The 18,976-nt window shown below is 42.0% G+C and overlaps 2 protein-coding genes and 1 long non-coding RNA gene across 6 annotated transcripts in view; all 3 read right to left on the bottom strand.

Annotated features, from left to right (window-relative positions):
• RSBN1L (round spermatid basic protein 1 like) overlaps positions 1-17,585 on the bottom strand; it is a 52,877-nt gene extending 35,292 nt beyond the window's left edge. The window contains exons 1-4 of the mRNA XM_083464021.1: positions 9,451-17,585; positions 9,135-9,271; positions 8,714-9,033; positions 6,560-8,509 (exon numbers count right to left, since the gene is read on the bottom strand). Of these exons, the coding sequence (XP_083320147.1) occupies positions 6,560-7,193 (634 nt within the window). The 5' untranslated portion in view covers positions 7,194-8,509; positions 8,714-9,033; positions 9,135-9,271; positions 9,451-17,585. The remainder of the gene's footprint in view (positions 1-6,559; positions 8,510-8,713; positions 9,034-9,134; positions 9,272-9,450) is intronic.
• On the bottom strand, positions 1,448-4,530 carry LOC310688065. Its single transcript, XR_014516759.1, has 2 exons — positions 3,055-4,530; positions 1,448-2,946 (listed from the first exon to the last, which is right to left on the bottom strand). It is a non-coding gene; the product is annotated as an uncharacterized lncRNA (long non-coding RNA).
• Positions 17,586-17,726: 141 nt separating the features above from the next.
• Positions 17,727-18,976, bottom strand: part of PTPN12 (protein tyrosine phosphatase non-receptor type 12) — a 64,209-nt gene continuing 62,959 nt past the window's right edge. For all 4 annotated transcript variants that reach the window (XR_014516739.1, XM_083464033.1, XM_083464035.1 and 1 more), the window contains one exon: positions 17,727-18,593. Coding sequence is in view for 3 of the 4 variants with exons in the window: in XM_083464033.1 (XP_083320159.1) it covers positions 18,532-18,593 (62 nt within the window). In the remaining variant the exon portion in view is untranslated. The remainder of the gene's footprint in view (positions 18,594-18,976) is intronic.

Below are 18,976 nucleotides of genomic sequence, written 5' to 3'. Positions count from 1 at the left end.
TGAGAACTGGTATTTTGAGTAACAATTTTTTTGGAAACAAAGGACAGAGTGACAGAGAAAATGAAATATTTGTTCAGTGTTTGTAAACTATTTTTCAAGAACTACGTCCATTTTTCCTGTATTTATGAAATTTAACATAATATGAAAACAAAAGAAAAGAAAAACCACATATACAGGTTTTAAAAGCTTAACAGACATAATCTGTAAAAAATGGATAAATTATAACACTATACAGTTGCAAATCATTAATAAATTTATTATTCAATAAACAAAGATAATCTTTCTATGAACCTCTTGATATAAGATCTAAAATAACTTTTTGGAAAATATGTTTAACAAAGTTAACTATTTCCCAAATCTTCTTAAACCACCCAGATTTGTGTAATGCATGTTTTCGTACAATTAGCAACAACTATTTCTAAAAGTGTAAGCTACCGATAACCGAATGATTAATTGTAAATATGCCTGTTCTACTTACTCTTTTAGAAAACCTAGTAAAACTTTTCCAGAATCCAAAGTTAAACCAAATTAAGGGGGTACTGTCTATTAGACAAAATCTCTTTTCATGCGTCTTTAAAAAAGCTGTGTTAAAAAATGATCATGAGAAGACTGTCGAACATATTTGAATAAATAGTACTAGGTGTATTTGAAGTTAAATACCACCTACACTAAGTTTTCATTTAAGTCTGTGCTGATCAAATTTGTTACTTCATAACAGAAAATTCATATCCATTCTTTATCTTGCATATTGCAATTTAGAACTTAATCTATACTGACTTTTCTCATTACTGTATTTAACTTACTCATAAGTAAGTCCCATTGTGTTCAAAACATTTACTACCAGTTAAGTGCAAAGAGGATTAGTTTCATTTTGCACAAGTTCAGTACTGTCATTTCTGGCAAATATCATTTTGATCTACATCAGTTCAAAACACAATATTCAAGACATTCCAAGTGAAATCTGAAAATAATAACATGTAAATATATATTTACTGTTCTGGTAAGAATAAGCAGTAACATTTTCTGTATGGATTTATGTATCTTGTTGTAGCACAGCTTTCAGAATCTGATTGGCTTTTTCACTAAAACCTGAAGGGCCACCAAACAGGGATGGGGCAGAATAGTTAATCAGAAAAAAGGTGGAAACGCTCTTAAGAATTTAGGTACAGGATGTTTCTGAGTCTCAGTCCAGAAATTTGTCATCAGCACTAAAACCAAATTCACTTGAATAGTTTAAGCATTGCAGATACTGAAAAGGAATCTGCTGGTGTAAGAGCAGAAAGACAAGATAATAAAGTAAAAATAAATTCTGGCTCTGTGAGCCATTTCAAATGTCTAAGCAACTGCTTCAAAAGTTTTGCACTTTTTTATTAAAAAGTACTGTCACATTGATTTTATTTTCTACTATAAATGTTGTATTAAATTTGGTTCTCTTCTTTTCTATAACTTTGTGATCCTGTTTTGTATTTATTTGTTTGAATGTTTATTAGAAATTGCCCATGTTATTTAGCTGAATAGTAAAAAATAAAATATTAACTTACAACTAAAACAAGTAATGATTAAATCATTTAAACAAAGAGCTAGGACAATGAGTTTCGAGTCATATCTTGAAAACAGAAAGCTCTATCCTAGCCATTTCACCATGAACGCATTAACATAATTAGATCTTTCTAAATTCATGATCTCTGTGACAGGTACAGACTTGACTTTTAATCGAGTTCTGTAAATGTCAAAACTATCCCATCAGTGACCACACAACATTTTTAAATGAACATAGACTCATGTTAAAATTAAATATATAAATAAGGCCCTACAAGAAATGATTTTCTTGTTCCCTGGGCAACAACAGGGCAACTCCTCAAGCTTTGGAAACCTTTTGTTTTCATAGCTCACACTCATATGTTCACCCAACTTCAGGACATTAGTTCAGTGTGGGTTGAGACGTGGACATTAAACTACTGTGCTGAGACACTGAGCAACCCAACCCCTTATCCCTCCTTTTCAAATAAGTAAAAATGCAGGAACCAGGATCCTGCCTCTCAAACATGGAAAGCATTTCTGTGCATGTTAGCTCTCCAGTAACCAAAAGAATTAAATCCAACAAATATATTCAGAGGATTTACAGTTTAAGTAGTACAGAATATATAATTGTTCAGATACACCTTGGCTTAGATTGACAGCCATGACACCTTAAATTGCAGTCTATGAGACACAACATGAAAACAACAATTCTCTGACAACAACTACCTCTTTTTTTATATTCACGTGTCAAGGAGAGGGGGAAATGTTACAGCTATTCAGATTAAGATTAGCTGTACTCTGCATTTCCCAATTGTGTAGAGTTTAGTTATGTTTCTTTGCTTCTGTATTGGAAAAGCTCTATAACCGCTAACCCTTTTATTGAAAAGGATTCTGAAGTGTTATAAAATCAATTCATCAATGCCTAGTAATTTAAAGTTTAGCTTTTGAAGCAATATTTTCACACCTCCTTTGGAAGCATTGGTGTTGAACCTGGTCAGACACAAGCAGATGGAGATTTCTATACGAGAAGGCACTTTAGCAGTTAGGAGTTTTCCAAGAAGTCAAACAAGAGACTAATTGGTGGAGCCACAGAGAATCTCCCTCTTCCTTCCTTTCCACGACACCAGAAGTCTTCGTCTGCTGTACAAGCAAGGAAAAGTTAGACTACAAGTGCTTCTGCAGCAACAGAACCCCTGCACTGTTCTAGAGCTTGGGTTTCTGATGTGGTACTCTCAGGCACAAATGGGTTCTTACTAGAGGCCGGGTCATTTTCCATACTCCAGAAACACTCCCTAGTACAAAGCACTTTTATAATACCATTTAAACATGCATTAGTGCTCCAACACTGGGAAATCAAGTGATGAAATCCCTGTGAAAGGAAAAGGAGGCCTGGATAAATTACTCTTGACACACTAATCGCCTGGACTGTACTTCATATTCAGAATAAAAAAATTCCTTCCAGTAGCACCTTAAAGACCAACTAAGTGAGTTCTTGGTATGAGCTTTCGTGTGCATGCACACTTCTTCAGATACAACATATTCATATTCAGAGATGCATAAGACTATCCAGGTTGTTTGGTCAGCTGTCGCTACCATAAGAAACAAGCATCTTTCAGAAAGTTTGCTACTACTCTGAAAAGCCAAATATATCTACAATTTATTACATTTTATTCCACATTTCCTCTAAAAAGGAGGTTAGACTAGATGACTCTTGGGATACCATTCAACTCTACAATTGTATGAGTCTATGAAACACTTTAGTGTGGAGTACATAGTTTCCCTTCCCTTCTCTCCATTCACAGAAACACTTTTTACTTTCTTGTAACTTTATAAGATAGGTTAGGCTGAGAGATAACAACTGGCCCAAGGTCACCTAGGCTGAACCTGCTTCTAGCCAATCCAAGTTCAACACTATCTGACACACCATGCTAACAACAATCTATGGGTTACAAAAGCTCTAAGTGGAATACAACATTAATTAGAAATATTAGGAAAGCATTCTTCATACTGGTGTGATTAGAAGACCAGTCATGTATTATTATCTTTACTAGACTGAATGTTTATAGTTATTTTTTTCCATCTGTTGTACACCAAAAGCATGACAGGTGGAATAGAGTAAAGAAAATAAATTATTTTCCAGTTTACAGAAATTTTGCTATGTTTATCTGGATATAATACATATTCACACTACAAACTTGAATAACCTGTGATGTGCCTCAAAATTGCTCTTGTACAATCATTAAAAGAAAAATGTGATACCTATAGACTTAAAGGTAGAAGCATTCTGGGTAAGTTAAAAGAAGTGAAAGGTTTATTGCTGTGCATTGAAAGCAAATGTAAAGTTAAGCACTGTTTGCAAAGGACAAGAATCTACGTACATGGTTTTACAACTGAAGTTACATGTGATAGGGCAGCCATATGGCTTTTATACACGTTTGCCCAGTTCACACATGAAGTTGCAGAAGGCTGGTGGTGGTGCCTTTTTGTTTTTTACATGAAAGGAGCATACAGGTGAGGAGAACTGAAGTATTTCCTGGTTTACTTTACTGTGCTTCACTGGTTTACTGAATTTTGTCCCCAACTTGGCTTCCCACCCAAGATCAGAGATGGGCTTTAAAAAATTGCTCCAGATATCAGAGCATAACAAGATAAGCTGAAAAGTGGATAGTTTCACTCCACTCACCCTTGAGCTTCATTTTATATAAACAAACTCCACACCCACACCTTATACGTGAAGAGGGCAGACACGTGACACGTCCTCAAGTATTTCTCCCCCACTCTATGTAGCCTTTATCTGTGATAGATATCCTGCCACTAAACAACAACTAAGACCGATTTAGTGCCGTTCCTTACAAAAAGATCAATAGGAAAATCTCATTTGACAAAAAAATTGGATTAATATTTAAGGACACAAGTGAACCTCAGCATTCCACAATGATTATTTTTCAATGAACTGACGAATCGAAGGCTGCAATCAAATGTATATCTGACAGTAAACCCTAGACTCAGTGAGACTTATTTCTGAGTAAATATTTTTTTACTCAACACTGTGAATCTCCTTTTAGTGTAATCCAGAAATTTCAAAGATCAATACTGTCCTCTTGAATCAACAGGGGTGAGCTGCAAAATGCAACTTTGCAATGTTAACCACCACGAACTATTTATGTATCCACGAACTAAAATGTATCCATATCGACTTAGCACTGTTCTGGAACATAGTCCCTGCAGCACTACAGTTAAGGTTTGCTAAGACAGAGGTGGGGAAACTTCTCTTCCAAGCAACATGCACTGTAGCAGAGGTGAAAGTGGGCAAAGCAACAAATGTAATTTTTGCCTTTCTATAGTATGCTAGTTTCTACACACACTCCTCTTTATTCTCCACCCAGGCAAGCAAGGCGAATTATCAGAGCTCAATGGCATGTTTCAGCCATGAAAAAACTCTTGGGATTAAAAAACAGGGTTAGTAAAGGATGTGGTCTGGGGAGAGTTCTGAGGGCCAGACAGAGAGTCCTGCAGGCCAAACATTCCCCATCCCTGTTCCAACATGTTAAATTCTGTTGCCTGCACTTCTGAAAAAAGGAGTCCATTTCTATACACCAGCTAAGATGGATACTACTAAACTCCTGTTGGCAACAAATGTATCAGTCTGTCCATTTGCTATTCTATTAAGCAATAATTGTGTGTGGTTGTGGGGTGCATTTAGTATTCTTGCCAGCTGCGTGCATGGAAGAGAATATGCATGTTTGTTCTTAAGCTATATTATGGTGGTCCCCCTTGACATCACTCTTGTTATTGGCTTGCAGATTTCCAGAAGTGCAAGTCAAGGAGCTAATCCCGCCAACTAACACTGATCCTACCACACCCCATTTCTTTGCACCTGAAATTTATGGAAGCCTATGCTGGTTCAGTTATATAGATTTAGCCAAGCTGCCTAAGTTCCCTATACTGAACTAAAGAGCCAGACTTCTCAGCTGCATCAGTACCAAGTGGAGTCTAATAATGCTGCAACTGGGCAAGGTCAGTTAGACAGTTAAATTGTTTGGGAACAAGTGCAGTTTACTTCCCCATAAATAAGCACAAAACTGGGCTAGCTGCATCCTATCCAGCTCAAAGACATATTGATATTAGATAGGATATCAAACAGCTTTTATATGATCATCCCATTGGGATTTTAAAAGCAGGCGAAGTTGCGCTCAAGTTTACAGCACTTTTACAGTTTCCATAATCATTAGGTGACTGCATTATGGCTGAAACCGTATATGCTGCAAAATACAAGTCAGCCATTTCTAGTTTTAAAATGAAAAACAACATTTTGAACTCAGCACATCATTTTGAACATTCAAAACACACTGCTGTAATATGCTTGGCGTTCCTACCACAGGGCATGAGCTATCAATATTAACCCACTTAATAAATGCAGCCTTTCAACGAGACATCAATGTATATACTCATAATCAAAATTTAATCTGAACCATAAACGGCATTTCATTGTTAGGATGCCCATCTGACTCTTTGCCGCCAGCTACAAGGCACCCTTATTTCCCTAATAGGTCTGAAAACCTAAGGCCTCTGGCAGCTTCCACCCACGGCAGTGGCCGTTTCCACACCCCCTTTTTGACAGGAGCCGCCAGACAGCGCTGCCGTTGCCGCTTTCCCTGCAAAAGGTACCCGCCACCAGCAGCACGACAGTCCCCCCGCCGACGGAGCCCACCAGCCCCAAATCACCCCCAGGTGTAGCCCCGATAAGACAGGGCGAAGGGCACCCACCCACCCCCGCCGGAGACACGCGGCCAAGCAGCGAGCCAACGTGTTCGTTCCATGTGCCGCCGAGTCAGCCATTCCGGTGTCAGGCTCGCCGAAGAGAGCAACCATTTCCTCCTCCTTCTCCCTCCTGAACGCGGCTGCTTTGCTGGGAGCCCCGAGTCGGCGCGGCGGGTAGGCCGTTTCCCCGCCGCCGCCGCTCCTCCCGCCCCGCTCTCGACGTTTCCCCGCACCCCCGGGCCTGCCGGCTGCCTCCCCCGGGTCACACTCCGCTCACCTTCCTGGCGGTGGCTGTGGCGGTGGCGGTGCTGCTGCTGTTGCCGCAGCAGCGCTTTCACGTCGCCGTTCTCCTCCCGGCCAGCCGCGCTCGGGCCGCCGCCTCCTGCTGCCGCCGCCGCCGCCACCATCGACGACCCCGGCAAGGCCCCGAGTTTCCTCTTCTCCTTGTCCCGCTTTTCCTTGGGCCTCTTGGTCTTGCTGCCGCCTCCGTCGGCGCCCGAGGCCAGGCAGCGGTGGGAGGGCGGAGGCGGCAGCAACTTGTGGGGCAGCTGAGGCGGGAAAACGAAAGACCCGCCGCCGCTCGCCGCGCTCCCGCCGCCGCCGCCGCCGCCCGAAGAGAACGCCGTGAAACTCCACACGGCGGGGCTTCCGTGTCCGACCGGGGTTGGCGCCCCTGGTATGTGCGGCGGCGGCGGAGGAGGCTGTTGCTGCTGCCTATTACTGCCGCCGCCGCCCTCGCCGTTAACGCGCTTAGGCCCCTTGAGCGTCCGCTCTTCTGCTCCCTTCATGCGCTTGGCAGCTGACGGGAAGCCGCGCGGAGAGGCCCTGCTCTCTGCCGCCAAGTTCGAGGAGAAGGGCTCCGGCTGCGGCGCTACCACCGCGCCTCGTCCGGGACTCGGTGGCGCCGCCATTTTGAGATGCTGCTTGTATTTACCTCACGGCGCTCGTCGCTTGAGAGAGCCCGGGCGGTAGAGGGAGGAGGGGAGAGAGAGGGGGGCGGGCTCACGGCCCGCGAGCGCCACGCTCCCCTCCCAATGGAAGCGGCGCCAGGATTGGACGGACAAAGAAAGCCGCCAATCGCCGAGCCGGGTTTGAACTCGGGCCGCTGCGGCCCGCCTGGTCGCTTTCCCACAGCAGCAGCAGCAGCGGCGGCTGCCGCCGCGAGTGGCGCAGTTAGAAAGGGGAGGCCGGGCGAGTCGGAGCTTGTCGCGGATTCCGCGCGTTACTTCAGGTGGTTTACGGGCAGCGAGAGGCGGCGGCGGCGAACCTGGAGAGGCGACCGGCCACCTGGAAAAGGGCGGCGGAGGCGGCATCTGCGTCTTCCATCTCCGCGGCGGCTGAGCGGCTGCGTTGCTCGGGTGGCGGAGCGCAGCTCTTCCCACGTTGCCCTTCAGAAACGGGTAACGTTCAGCCGAGGGTTGCAGGCTTTCGGTCGCCAAAAACAGGCGTTTGCGCTTAGTCGGGCCGCGCTCTCGTCTCTTGAACGGGGCTTCTGACGGCTGAGCGTGTGGCGCTGAGGGCGGCCGCCATCTTAGAAGAGGCATCTCTCCCTCCCCTCTTTCCTTCCCTCTCCCTCACACCAGAGAATTACCCCTCCTAAGATGGTGCCCGTGTACAAAAACCATTACGGTGTCGTCGTCGTCCGAGAACAGTACGTTTTTCTTTCCAGAGATATACAGAGGCGTGTGTACATTATTATTTTTGAGAGCTCTATAGCAGTTGGTTGCAGTTAAGGCCTACTAAACTCAGGGCGGGGGATTCTGTTTCTGAGGAGGTGGCCTGACTTGAAGCCTAGACATAATGCTTTCGGGTGGTTAAAGCGTTTCATGCGCGCTGCCTGGCTGCGATCCTTACAACAGCCCCGCAAGGCAGGAGCGGGGGACCCGTGGTCTTCCGCATTTTGTTGGGATTTCAACGCCCACGTGCCCCAGCCCGGGGTAGGTAAGCAGGGATGGGCGTTGTAGTCTAATAACACCAGGACTCTGTGAGGAAGGCAGTGTCAGCCTCCGCATGGCAGGGAGGTGGGAGAGGGACTGAAGCTGAAGAGGAAGGGGGCAGGTGAGATGGGCAGAGGTTTCCACTGCAGGGCTACCAGCAAGGACACTTGCCTGGAGACAAACTCTGTTGAACACCGTGGGCTTTGCTTTTGAGTAAACATGCGGAAGGTTATGTTGTAAATTTTGTGCAGCAGCCATAGACTGAAGATAGTTAAAAGTGGATTAATTGCCTCCCTCTTATGCTTTATATATATCCGCATATTAGATTTCTGGCACTGGCAACTAAATCTTTGCATTATTGTCTTAGGGTAATTTAAATGTCATTACGCCAGCAATATCGCCTTGAATTTTTGCTTGGTTGCTTGTCTCTAGCATTTTTGTATTGTCTTATTTTGCTATGGCTGTATGCTAATGCAATAAAGGTTTGATGATGCCTCCCTCTGTTCTTGCAATAACTCTGGTTAAATAGTTGATGAGGTGATATATTCTTGCCCTGTGCCCACCTCAAGCGGAAATCATTTTTCCTCCTTATAATGCTGGTGTACAGTTACAGTATGCATAATTCTGTATTTGTGTGTGTGTGAACACTTTTAAAACTCTAAAAAAACCTGAAGTTCGTCCTACACAAATGCTATTTTAAAAGTTAAGAATAAGATCAAATATAATATACTTGGGGGACCTTTGTTAAATAATGCTTAAATATAACTTATTGCCATACCTCAAAATAATCTAGCTTTCTTGCTCTGGATAGTGGCTAATGCAAATAAAGTTTCTATGTACAAGTGTCGCTCATTAAAGATTTCCCTTGACCCACTTCCAGTTATCGTAGGAGGATTAAATTGCATGTGTATACACCTCTCCATAGGTAATGTGGTAATTTGTAGCTCTGAACTCCTAACAGTTTCTGTGCTACAAATGCTAATGTGGAGTAGCGTCTGATAATGGAACCAGTCAAACGCAGAGCGGTTATCAGGTTCCTGTACTTGAAAGAGCTGTTTGACAGTGGAATTTGCTGCCAAGGAGTATGGTGGAGTCTCCTTCTTTGGAGGTCTTTAAGCAGAGGCTTGACAACCATATGTCAGGAATGCTCTGATGGTGTTTCCTGCTTGGCAGGGGGTTGGACTCGATGGCCCTTGTGGTCTATTCCAACTCTATGATTCTATGAAAGGGCGCACATCACAGGAGACATTTGATGAGATGAAAGGGACTTATGGGGAGGATGCCCCATCGTATGACGTAGTCAAGCACTGGCATCGTCAGTTCAAGTGTGGCAGGACTTCAGTGGAAACAGCTCCTGGGCAACCACAGTCCACCTTTGATGAAGACACCACCCAACAAGTGGAGGCTGCCATTTTGGAGGATCCCTGCATAACTGTTCGCCTACTAGCTGCAGATGTCAAGATCAGTGTGGGACCAGCGCGGAGTAGTGATGATAGATTTCCTGGAAAGGGTATAACAATTACTGGGACATACTACACTTCACTGCTGCAGAAATTGCGGAAGGCCATCAAAATCGAGAGGCCATGAAGTTATTTTGGAAGGGCAAGCTTTTTCCAGGCAATGAAATGCTGATTTCTCAGGTCAAGTCGTGGCTTCTGAGGCAAACCGCTGACTTCTATAGATGAGGTCTCCACAGCTGCATAAAGCAATGAGAGAAGTTTGTGACTCTTGCTGATAGCAATGTAGAGAAGGACTAATAATTGCCTAGTTTCGTTTGTCTCAGTCCGTGGGAAGTACGTCAGGGGAAATATTTAATGAGTGCCTCTCGGATGTATTCATGATCTATCTTTCCATCATTTCCACCATATATGTATGAATCTCCTTTTTTTTGTTGTTGTTACACAACCAGCACTTTCCATTCACCTTCTCTCTTACCATTCTATTTTCCCAAAGACTCGGATAAATGAATCCAAATTGGATGGCCATTTGCCATGGAGGCTTTAATTGAGATTCTTGTATAGCAGGGGGTTAAGATTAGATGACCCTGTGGATCTCTTCCAATTCTGCAATTCTTTGATTCCATGAAATACTCATTTGCACCTTGTGCTTCTGCATAGGCCTAATATTATTGGTATTCCTCAAAGCACTACACATGTCAAAATTTCTGCTTCATAATACTTTTCTAAATGGGGATTCTCAGTCCTCCTTACAGGCTACAATTGCTGTTATTTATTTTCACTGTTTTCTATCTAGATGAACTTAGATATGATTTCTTGCCATTCTTGTCTAGTGTAAAACTTGTAAATTTTGGAACAGATATATAAGCTAGGCTCTCCCCCCTCCCCCAAAAAATTCATTGAAAAATGCCCCACTCCAATCTATCTTACGCTATTTCCACATTCAGGGCTAAACATGTCATTATTTTTTATACAGTATGTATAGCATCCTCCTCACCTTCATCAACATCATCATCTTCAAGAACCTCAAGGCAACTTGCATATAAAAACAAGAATCACTAAAAACAGAAAAGTCAATATTTAAAATACAATTAAACGTTAATAGGATTATAACTGTATACATATATAACACCTGCTTAAAACATTACAATAAAAACAGCATGGCACGAGCCATTTAATGAAAAGGAGTCAATTACGAAAAGCCTATAGAAGCAAGAAAGTCTTCACCTGCTGGCAGAAGATCAGCAAGGAGGAAACCAGTGTAGCTTCTCTAGGAAGCAGACCAGATCCAGGTGCTTTTGGAAGAAATTGATTTTCTGGATCCATTTCAATTGGGGCTTAGGCCCGGTTTTGGCACAGAATCTGCTGTGGTCACCCTGTATGATGACCTCTGTCAAGAGAGAGAGACAATCCCTGTTAATTCTTCTCGACCTCTCAGCGGCTTTCAGTACCATCAACCATGGTATCCTTCTGGAGCGACTCTCCAAACTAGGGGTGGGTGACACCGCTTTGCAGTGGTTTCAATCCTACTTGGATGGTCGTTCCCAGAGGGTTCCCAGAGGGTGTTGCTTAGGGAATGCTTTTCAGCCCCACGGAACCTTCAATGTGGGGTTCCACAGGGCTCAATCCTATCCCCTACGTTGTTTAACATCTACATGAAACTGCTGGGTGGGGTTATCCAGAGGTTTGGAGTATGTTGTCAGCAGTATGTTGATGGCACGCAGCTCTATTTCTCCTTTACATCTGCAGGTGAGGCAGTGGAAGTGCAGGAAGTCTTGCCTCAGTAATGGACTGGATGAGAGCCAACAAACTGAAGCTCAATCCAGATAAGACTGAGGCACTGTTAGTGGGTGTTTCCATAGAGCAGATAAGCAGGGGATCACCTGCTCTTGCTGGGGTTACACTTCCTCTGAAGGAGCAGGTTCATAGCTTGGGAGTACTCCTGGATCCTTTGGTGTCACTCGAGGCTCTGGTGGTCCATCTAAGCTCCTATTTTTGTAAAGGGACCTCTGGCAGTTAAGTCCAGTCGTGAACCACTCTGGGGTTGCGACGCTCATCTCGCTTTACAGGCTGAGGGAGCAGACGTTTGTCCACAAATAGTTTTTCTGGGTCATGGGGCCAGCATGACTAAGCCGCTTCTGGCAAAAGTTTGAAAAATGGTGAAGCAACATGCAATTTACGTGTACTTACCTTTATCAATGCCCACCATTCAGTTTACAGTAATCGATGTTTCTATCAGGTAATCAATATGTTGTTGGGAAAACATTTTTTCTCTTAAAAACATATTTAGGATAATATGTGTTGACAAAAATCAGCTGATAATGCCACAAAAATGTAATCGATTTTGTCACAAGATCTGATTTTTTTCACATCAACATAGCACAAAAACCTGACCTGATGGAGAGAAACGGATGCCATTTCCTGATTCAGCAGTGCAAAAATACCCTAAATCAGTTGTAGAAATCTAGACAACATTCAAAAAGTAAAAAATTGTTGCCCAGTGATAGTTAAAGCATTTGAAAGCAATCCTTTTCTATTTGTTTTAAAATAAGTACTGTAAGTAATATATCATTCATTTTGCCCCCTCTTTCTATGCTCACAGAGGTCATCTCTGACTAGAAAAAAATTGTATTTTGGCTTGTCTATTAAATGTTGCAGGTTTAAGGTGCTTTAATGTGACTCATGAGAGACTTCTCAGTTTGAGAATTACAATAAATGAGGTAGAATTTCTGATTAATACTGTTTTATGTATAGTCCAAACTTGGAGGTATGAGTAGGCTAGGGATACAGCATCCTATATAATAGAGTGAACTTGATGAACAAGTTTCCAAAAACAGGTTGATTCAGCTGCAACAATTCCTCAGAGTTACAAAAACAAGCCTAGCTCTTCCTGGGCACGTACCTGCCTTCTTTTCTCCCCTCTCCCTCCCTGAGCCTGTGCACCTTTGGAGAATTTGTAAGCTCTTGGTTCCATTTTGGATTACTGCAGGATGCTGGGTTGACTGAGTCAGGATGAACTGTGGTTAATCACAAAAAATAGTCTACAAAGGTTCCTTGTTTTCACTTACCATAGCTAAGATTGGAAAATGTTTAATTTTGAGATATGATGAAGGGTGTGCAAGGGTGGTGGGAGGCTAGGTGTATTGTCCCATGTCACAGCATTACATGTTAGGATGCAGCCACTGGGAGCGGGCATAGCAGTTATATAGGTAGGATCCAGAGAATGAAGAATATTGTCTTGAGTTTATTCTATACTTTTTCACTGTTGTCACACGGATAAGGCAAACTGGCTGTTTCCTGAAGTCAGTCGCATTACAGTGTAAGCTGTCTAATGTAAATTTATGAGATAACTAGGAAAAAAATGGAGGTGCTGCAGGCAAAGAATGAAGAACATGTGGATGAACGTATTTATAGATACATCACATCCATCTCAACTTATGGGAACCAATAATGAGAAAATGCCCAGTGCATTTGTCTCTGGAGCTAATGACTTCACTTGGTGACAAAACGCTGCAAATTTTGCATTGCTTATTCACAAAGGCAGAATTTGAAAATGCTTGTTTTCTTTTAAACAACATGCCAAACTTTTTTCTTTCAAACTCCTTGCTAATTGACCTAGAAAATAACATGCACTGCAACTGCATGGACTACAAATTTGTTCTTTCTCCATAACCTAAGATTTTTCTCAATTTGTCCCTCTTTAAGATATAAAAGTCACAGAAATGGATTGTAATTTTTTTGTCATTTTTTTGGTATACATTGCATAAAATGCATTGCATTTTATGGGACTATCAACAAAAGAGAACATTTAAAATGACATTTTAAAAATCCATACCAATTATTTTATTTTCTATCAATATAATTGCCTGAGATGACCATTTGTGGAGTTATACATGGACCTATGCATTTCAGTTCAAAAAACTTTATCTACACATGATAGTTTTGAAATAAGTTGTTTTTTATAAGAATCCCTAGATATTTTGTGGAATTATTTTGACAAATTATTACAGCTCATTTTAGTGGCTTTAAAAAAATCCAGACTATGATTGAATGATTTTTATAGTTGATATTGAGATAGCACAGTTTCTTACCTTCAACATTTCCCTCCAAAATGTAAGTTTGTACTTAATTACATTTCCTTTCATGAAATATGGAATTCTTTACTCAGGGATAGAATTATTAAACCTTAAACTATATATAAACTGAAATATTCCCCAAACAGATCACAGTTGGTGCCAAAGGGGAGCAGCAGCATGTAGTGTTTGGCAGATCACTCCCCTCCCCCTTTTATAGTAGGAGCTACCACCCTGCCCACTTACTTGTCCACCCCGCCTGCCTGCCACACCCAACCCCTTTATACCTCTTCCTCTCCTGATACAACTACACAACTTTTAGCAGACATCTGAAGGCAGCCCTGTAACAGGAAGTTTTTAATGTTCAATGTTATATTATGTTTTTATGTGTGTTGGAAACCACCCAGAGTGGCTGGGGCAACCCAGCTAGATAGATGGGTGGGCTGTTACTACTGTCATCTCAGCAGACCTCCCAGTCACAGCTGTTACTGTCATTTTAAACAGCAGGCTTATCTCCCCTTTCCCTCCCTAGCAGCCATGGTGGTGGCAGCAGCATTGGGTGGAGGGCGGGAGGTGAAGTGGAACTTTCCCCCTCTGCTGCCCCTCCCCTATCATCTATGGCAGCGACGGGGAACATAGAAATGCTTGCAAAGTTTGCACCATACTGATCCTTTCAGCCTTGGAAATCACTGGTTGAAAGGCTCGGTGTGGGTCACCTTCATCTCATGCCACCACCACTGTAAATCCAGTGGCTGGCTTGTCCGAACTGGCTGCTCACTCAGGATGCCTGCCCACTTCTGGGGACACCCACCCACTACTGGCCTGGGTCACCCATCTCATCCCTGCTTGGTCTCGGATGCTGCCATGACAGCACAGCAGTTCTTGGGCTAGTGTGTTGTCATGGTGCAGTTTGCGGTACCACCAATCAGAAACCACACAAACTGCTGTGGGATTATATTCTTACAATGTTATGAATGAGGGGATACCACCCCTGCTTGCTTGGTTTGCCAACCCCACCCACCTGCCACACCTTGCAGTCCCTTATCAACCCATCCCCTCATAGTTCCTTCAGTTGCACACATACACACTGAACATTTCCCTAAACCCTAACATTTAACTCAGGAATTAGGCCATTATTTTAGGATCTGGTTACCTAAGATCCTCAGCAGAAACTCCTGTGGGATTTCATCATACAACAAGGAAGAGGACCTTTTCTGTTGTGGCACCCAGTCTTTGAAATAGCCACCCCCCAGAAGATATGTACCAAAAGTGATGCAGTTTTGGCACATTCTGAAAACACTTTATGTACTAAGGATATCGTCCAACGTGGTGCCCTCCAAATGCTTCAGACACAATCTGCACTCTTCCTGGCCAAGGCTGATGGATTTGTGGTCTAAAACATCAGCATGATTTCAGGTTGGAAAAGACTGCTCAGTAGAAAAGGGCCCAGCTCTCTGGCAGTGCTAGTCTGAGGACTTGGATTTATGAAAGCCTAACCTCCACTTCCCAGTTCCACTCAAGACATCACTTAGCAGTTGACTACTGATCCCTGAATTCTCATGTGACCATCTAATTACTACTGCAGTACACCCACTGATAGTCAACATTCAACTTTTGATGTGTGTGTGTTTTTTTAAAGAAAAGCACCAAAAAAACCAGTCAATCCTTCCAGATATTTGCTGGAGTCTTTTCTTCATTTGCCGCTGGAGTCATTTTTCAAATACTATAATTCTCTTAGACTCTTTGAACTCAAACACGATCTCACTGGGAACTCAGCCTGATTAGCTCCCTGGTTTTGGCACCAATGTCTGTAGCCACTCAAGCCATCATTGCCCCTTGAGTCTTTTTGCTGTGGCAAAGGAAACCCTGCCGCCTTTTGGAAAAATTCTTACTCCTGGCTCCATTTGGCATCGTTTTCAGACAATGACACCGCAGTTTACGAACAGCCCAGTTTACAAACTTTTTGGTATAAGAATGCCGCAAAACCAGAAGTAGTGTTCCAGTTAGCGAACTTTACCTCGGTCTACGAACGGAAGCTTAACAGTGGCAGGGCACCGGCAGCAGAAGGCCTCATTAGAGAAAGCATGCCTCGGTTTAAGAACGGACTTCCAGAAAGGATTAAGTTCATAAACCGAGGTACCACTGTATAAAGAAAAGATACGTTGCTCCCCCTTTTAACAGTTTACTCACCCACTTTCCAATTACAATCTCATTTCTCTGCCTTTCCCCCCGAATGCCTCCTTTGCCTCACACATCTCACAACTCATCCCTTCCCCTTCACCATCCCTTGCTTTTATTATAATGAATTCCATTTTGTGGAACAGCTTTCAGTAGTTAAATTGTCAATTGCTTTTTGTTTCACATTCTCAATAAAACTTGTTCCCTGGGGGAAAATCTGATTCTGTTTTTATTTCCTGTGCCTTATAAGGTTGCTTTGCTACTAAAATCATAAGTAATACACACCTGTATTTCAGCAAACCTTTCTGACCAAAGACCATCTGCAGGCATAAATAGAGCCATAGTCACAAAGGGGCCTCTACCGCTACAGTCAAATTTGTCTTCTCTCCTACCTTCCAAAAATCATTTTGCCCAAACAAAGGGCGGTTGTGCCCGTCCTGTGGAACGCCATTCCGTGAGATCTCAAGGAAATAAAGAACTATCTGACTTTTAGAAGACAACCAAAGGCAGCCCTATATGCGGAAGTTTTTAATGTCTGATGCTTTAAGTTGTTGGAAGCCACCCAGAGTGGCTGGGGCAACCCAGTCACATGGGCGGCATAAAAATAATAAATTGGTATTAGTAGGCTTCAGGCCAGTTTAAACAATTTCCCCAAGCAAATAAGGAGTTCCACACATTTGGCCTGACCTGGGTAGTCAATTAAATTTTTTGACCATTGTCATTGCGACAATTCCACTTGTATGGGGAGAGATAGTGTCTTGACACCACTGAAAGTCAGGAACAATTTCCCCTCAAGCCTCTTGGAGAAAGGGTGCATGCTGTAACAGGCGTGTATGTAGTCCTCTGGTTCATTATTCATTCCTTTGAAATTTGTTAGCAACCACTTCTGGACTAGATCAAGTGCCAGACTGTTACCTTCAGACCCTGACGGGGGCATTTCAACACCCAAGAATTGATGGGAAAGACCAATATTAATTTTAATCTGAAGTTCTTACACAGTACGAAGTGCCTTACTGAACTCAAAAGACTAATCCTGTTTCTGTGTGTGTGTGTGTGTGTTTGGCAGGACTTTTATATGGAAAAAATGAAAGCATAAACTCATATTTTAACACTATCATATCTCTAGAGCATCATTAGGTTCCCCCCTCAACTGCTGCCCTGTGCATGATATCTGTGAAACACCAGTAAAGAAATGAGTTATTTAATTGAAATATTCTCTAATACAGAAACAAACACATAGGTGTAGTGGATCCTTATGAGAATAAATCTTGAATCTATATTTTCAATAGTGGAGTAGAAGAGCTGGGAAAAAAATCCACATCTGGCAACTAATGTGCCCTTTTGGTTTCAGATAGTACATGGTCATATTGGGGTCATCCTGCTGTATACTTTGCTTCAGGTGGTTAATTTGGTCAGAATCAAGTATACAACTCAAAGTTAACACTAAATACATTCCTTCTGGTAACTGAGCCACTGGAGGGCTGTGGAAAATGTGTGTCTTGGGCTTTTTAGGCTCTTCTACCCATGTACTATCTGAAACCCAACGGGCACATTGGTTGCCAGACGTGAAATATATTGGCATTCTTTTTGGCTCTCCTACCCGACTACAGGAGTTTTACACACACATCATGTGAAGGGTAAGAGCGAAAGTCATTGGTACATTGAAGTTGTCTCAATGATCTCTTGCCAGTGTGGCTCTGAAGGGCTTGTAAAATAAATATACACTCTTAAATTGCTTTCTTTTTAGAAGCTGATTCTACATATTCTTAAAATATATTACAAATGATAACTAGAGTGAGTTGAAGTGTTCTCTTTTTTTACTGGCAGTTCAAATAAGTTGATATGCTGATCTCAATCAGTGAACATATTCATGCTAAAATCTGATATTTTCAAGGCACTTATGGACTCCATGACTAGATGAAAACCAGGACAAATTATGACTGACAGTGAAACTGTATATAATATAAAAATAACCTTTTGCTTACAATTTACAAAATGTATTACAATCTTCATCTCTGCTATCCTGTAATTGTGGATGTGCGCCCAACTTTTTTTTTTAATGAAAACTATTTACTAAAACATTAGGGCAAATAATTTACAAGGTACACAAAAAAATTAGGTCATGCAGAGATTTCTTACACCTTCTGTTAATACTTTATGATTGCAGCTTTATCAAATTATATACCTGCTTGCCCTGTACATATACAAAATAAAGTGTACATGGTAATCAAACGTTAGCAAAAAAGTCCATAAACTCAATTTGTCAAAAGTTTCACCATATTAACATGTCTATAAACAGTGTGTAACAGGTTAAAAGACATTAAGGCAATAATACTTGAAGTAACAAAATAAACCATATGTAATACTTTCTCCTAAATGTAGTAAGGCAGATTGATGGCCCCAGCAAAGTTAGATTACAATACTAGAAAACACTCTTGTGAATGCTTAATGTTTGTGTGGATGTATAGAAGAGTGTACCATTGTGTAGTTGCATGTACACTGTGTTAGTCCCAAAAAATAAAAAGTGGAATACTATTTATTGATCGAGTTCAGTGGCACTTGGAATATTCCAGTATAATTTAAAAATGTCCATTTGTTCTTGCATCATGTCCATTCTGAAGGTGGTTCTCTCGGTCCTCTTGGTTTTCCACAACGGTTACCAAAACCTAAAAAAGGGAAAGGGGAAAAGAACTGTTATAAGTTGAAAAAAAGGAATGTAGCAAAAGAAAAGAAATATTACGAATGAAAAGCCAATATAGGAAAACATATAAAAGATAGGACTCTGCTGTTTTGAAACAAGTTCTCAATCTAAGGGGCTATTCTTCAAGTGTTCATTATGCTTCAAGCAAATGGGAAAAGGACAAAATAAGCAGGCATGTTCATAAAGCAACTATCACAACCCGTGGGAATAATAAATTGTAAAAATTAAGAGTCTGAAACACTTCTTACATGCTCAGCTTACTCACAAACTGAAGTAATTTTCACAATTACTGACTGCATTTAAAGTAATCTTTCCTGCTGAACCTCATACAGATTAATGGTGCTAAAT

This window comes from Podarcis liolepis (assembly GCF_965112155.1).
Source record: "Podarcis liolepis genome assembly, chromosome: 10".
In the NCBI taxonomy this organism is placed as follows: domain Eukaryota; kingdom Metazoa; phylum Chordata; class Lepidosauria; order Squamata; family Lacertidae; genus Podarcis; species Podarcis liolepis.
The sequence above is the reverse complement of the archived record's forward strand: the minus strand, read 5'-3'. Positions and strand labels throughout refer to the sequence as shown.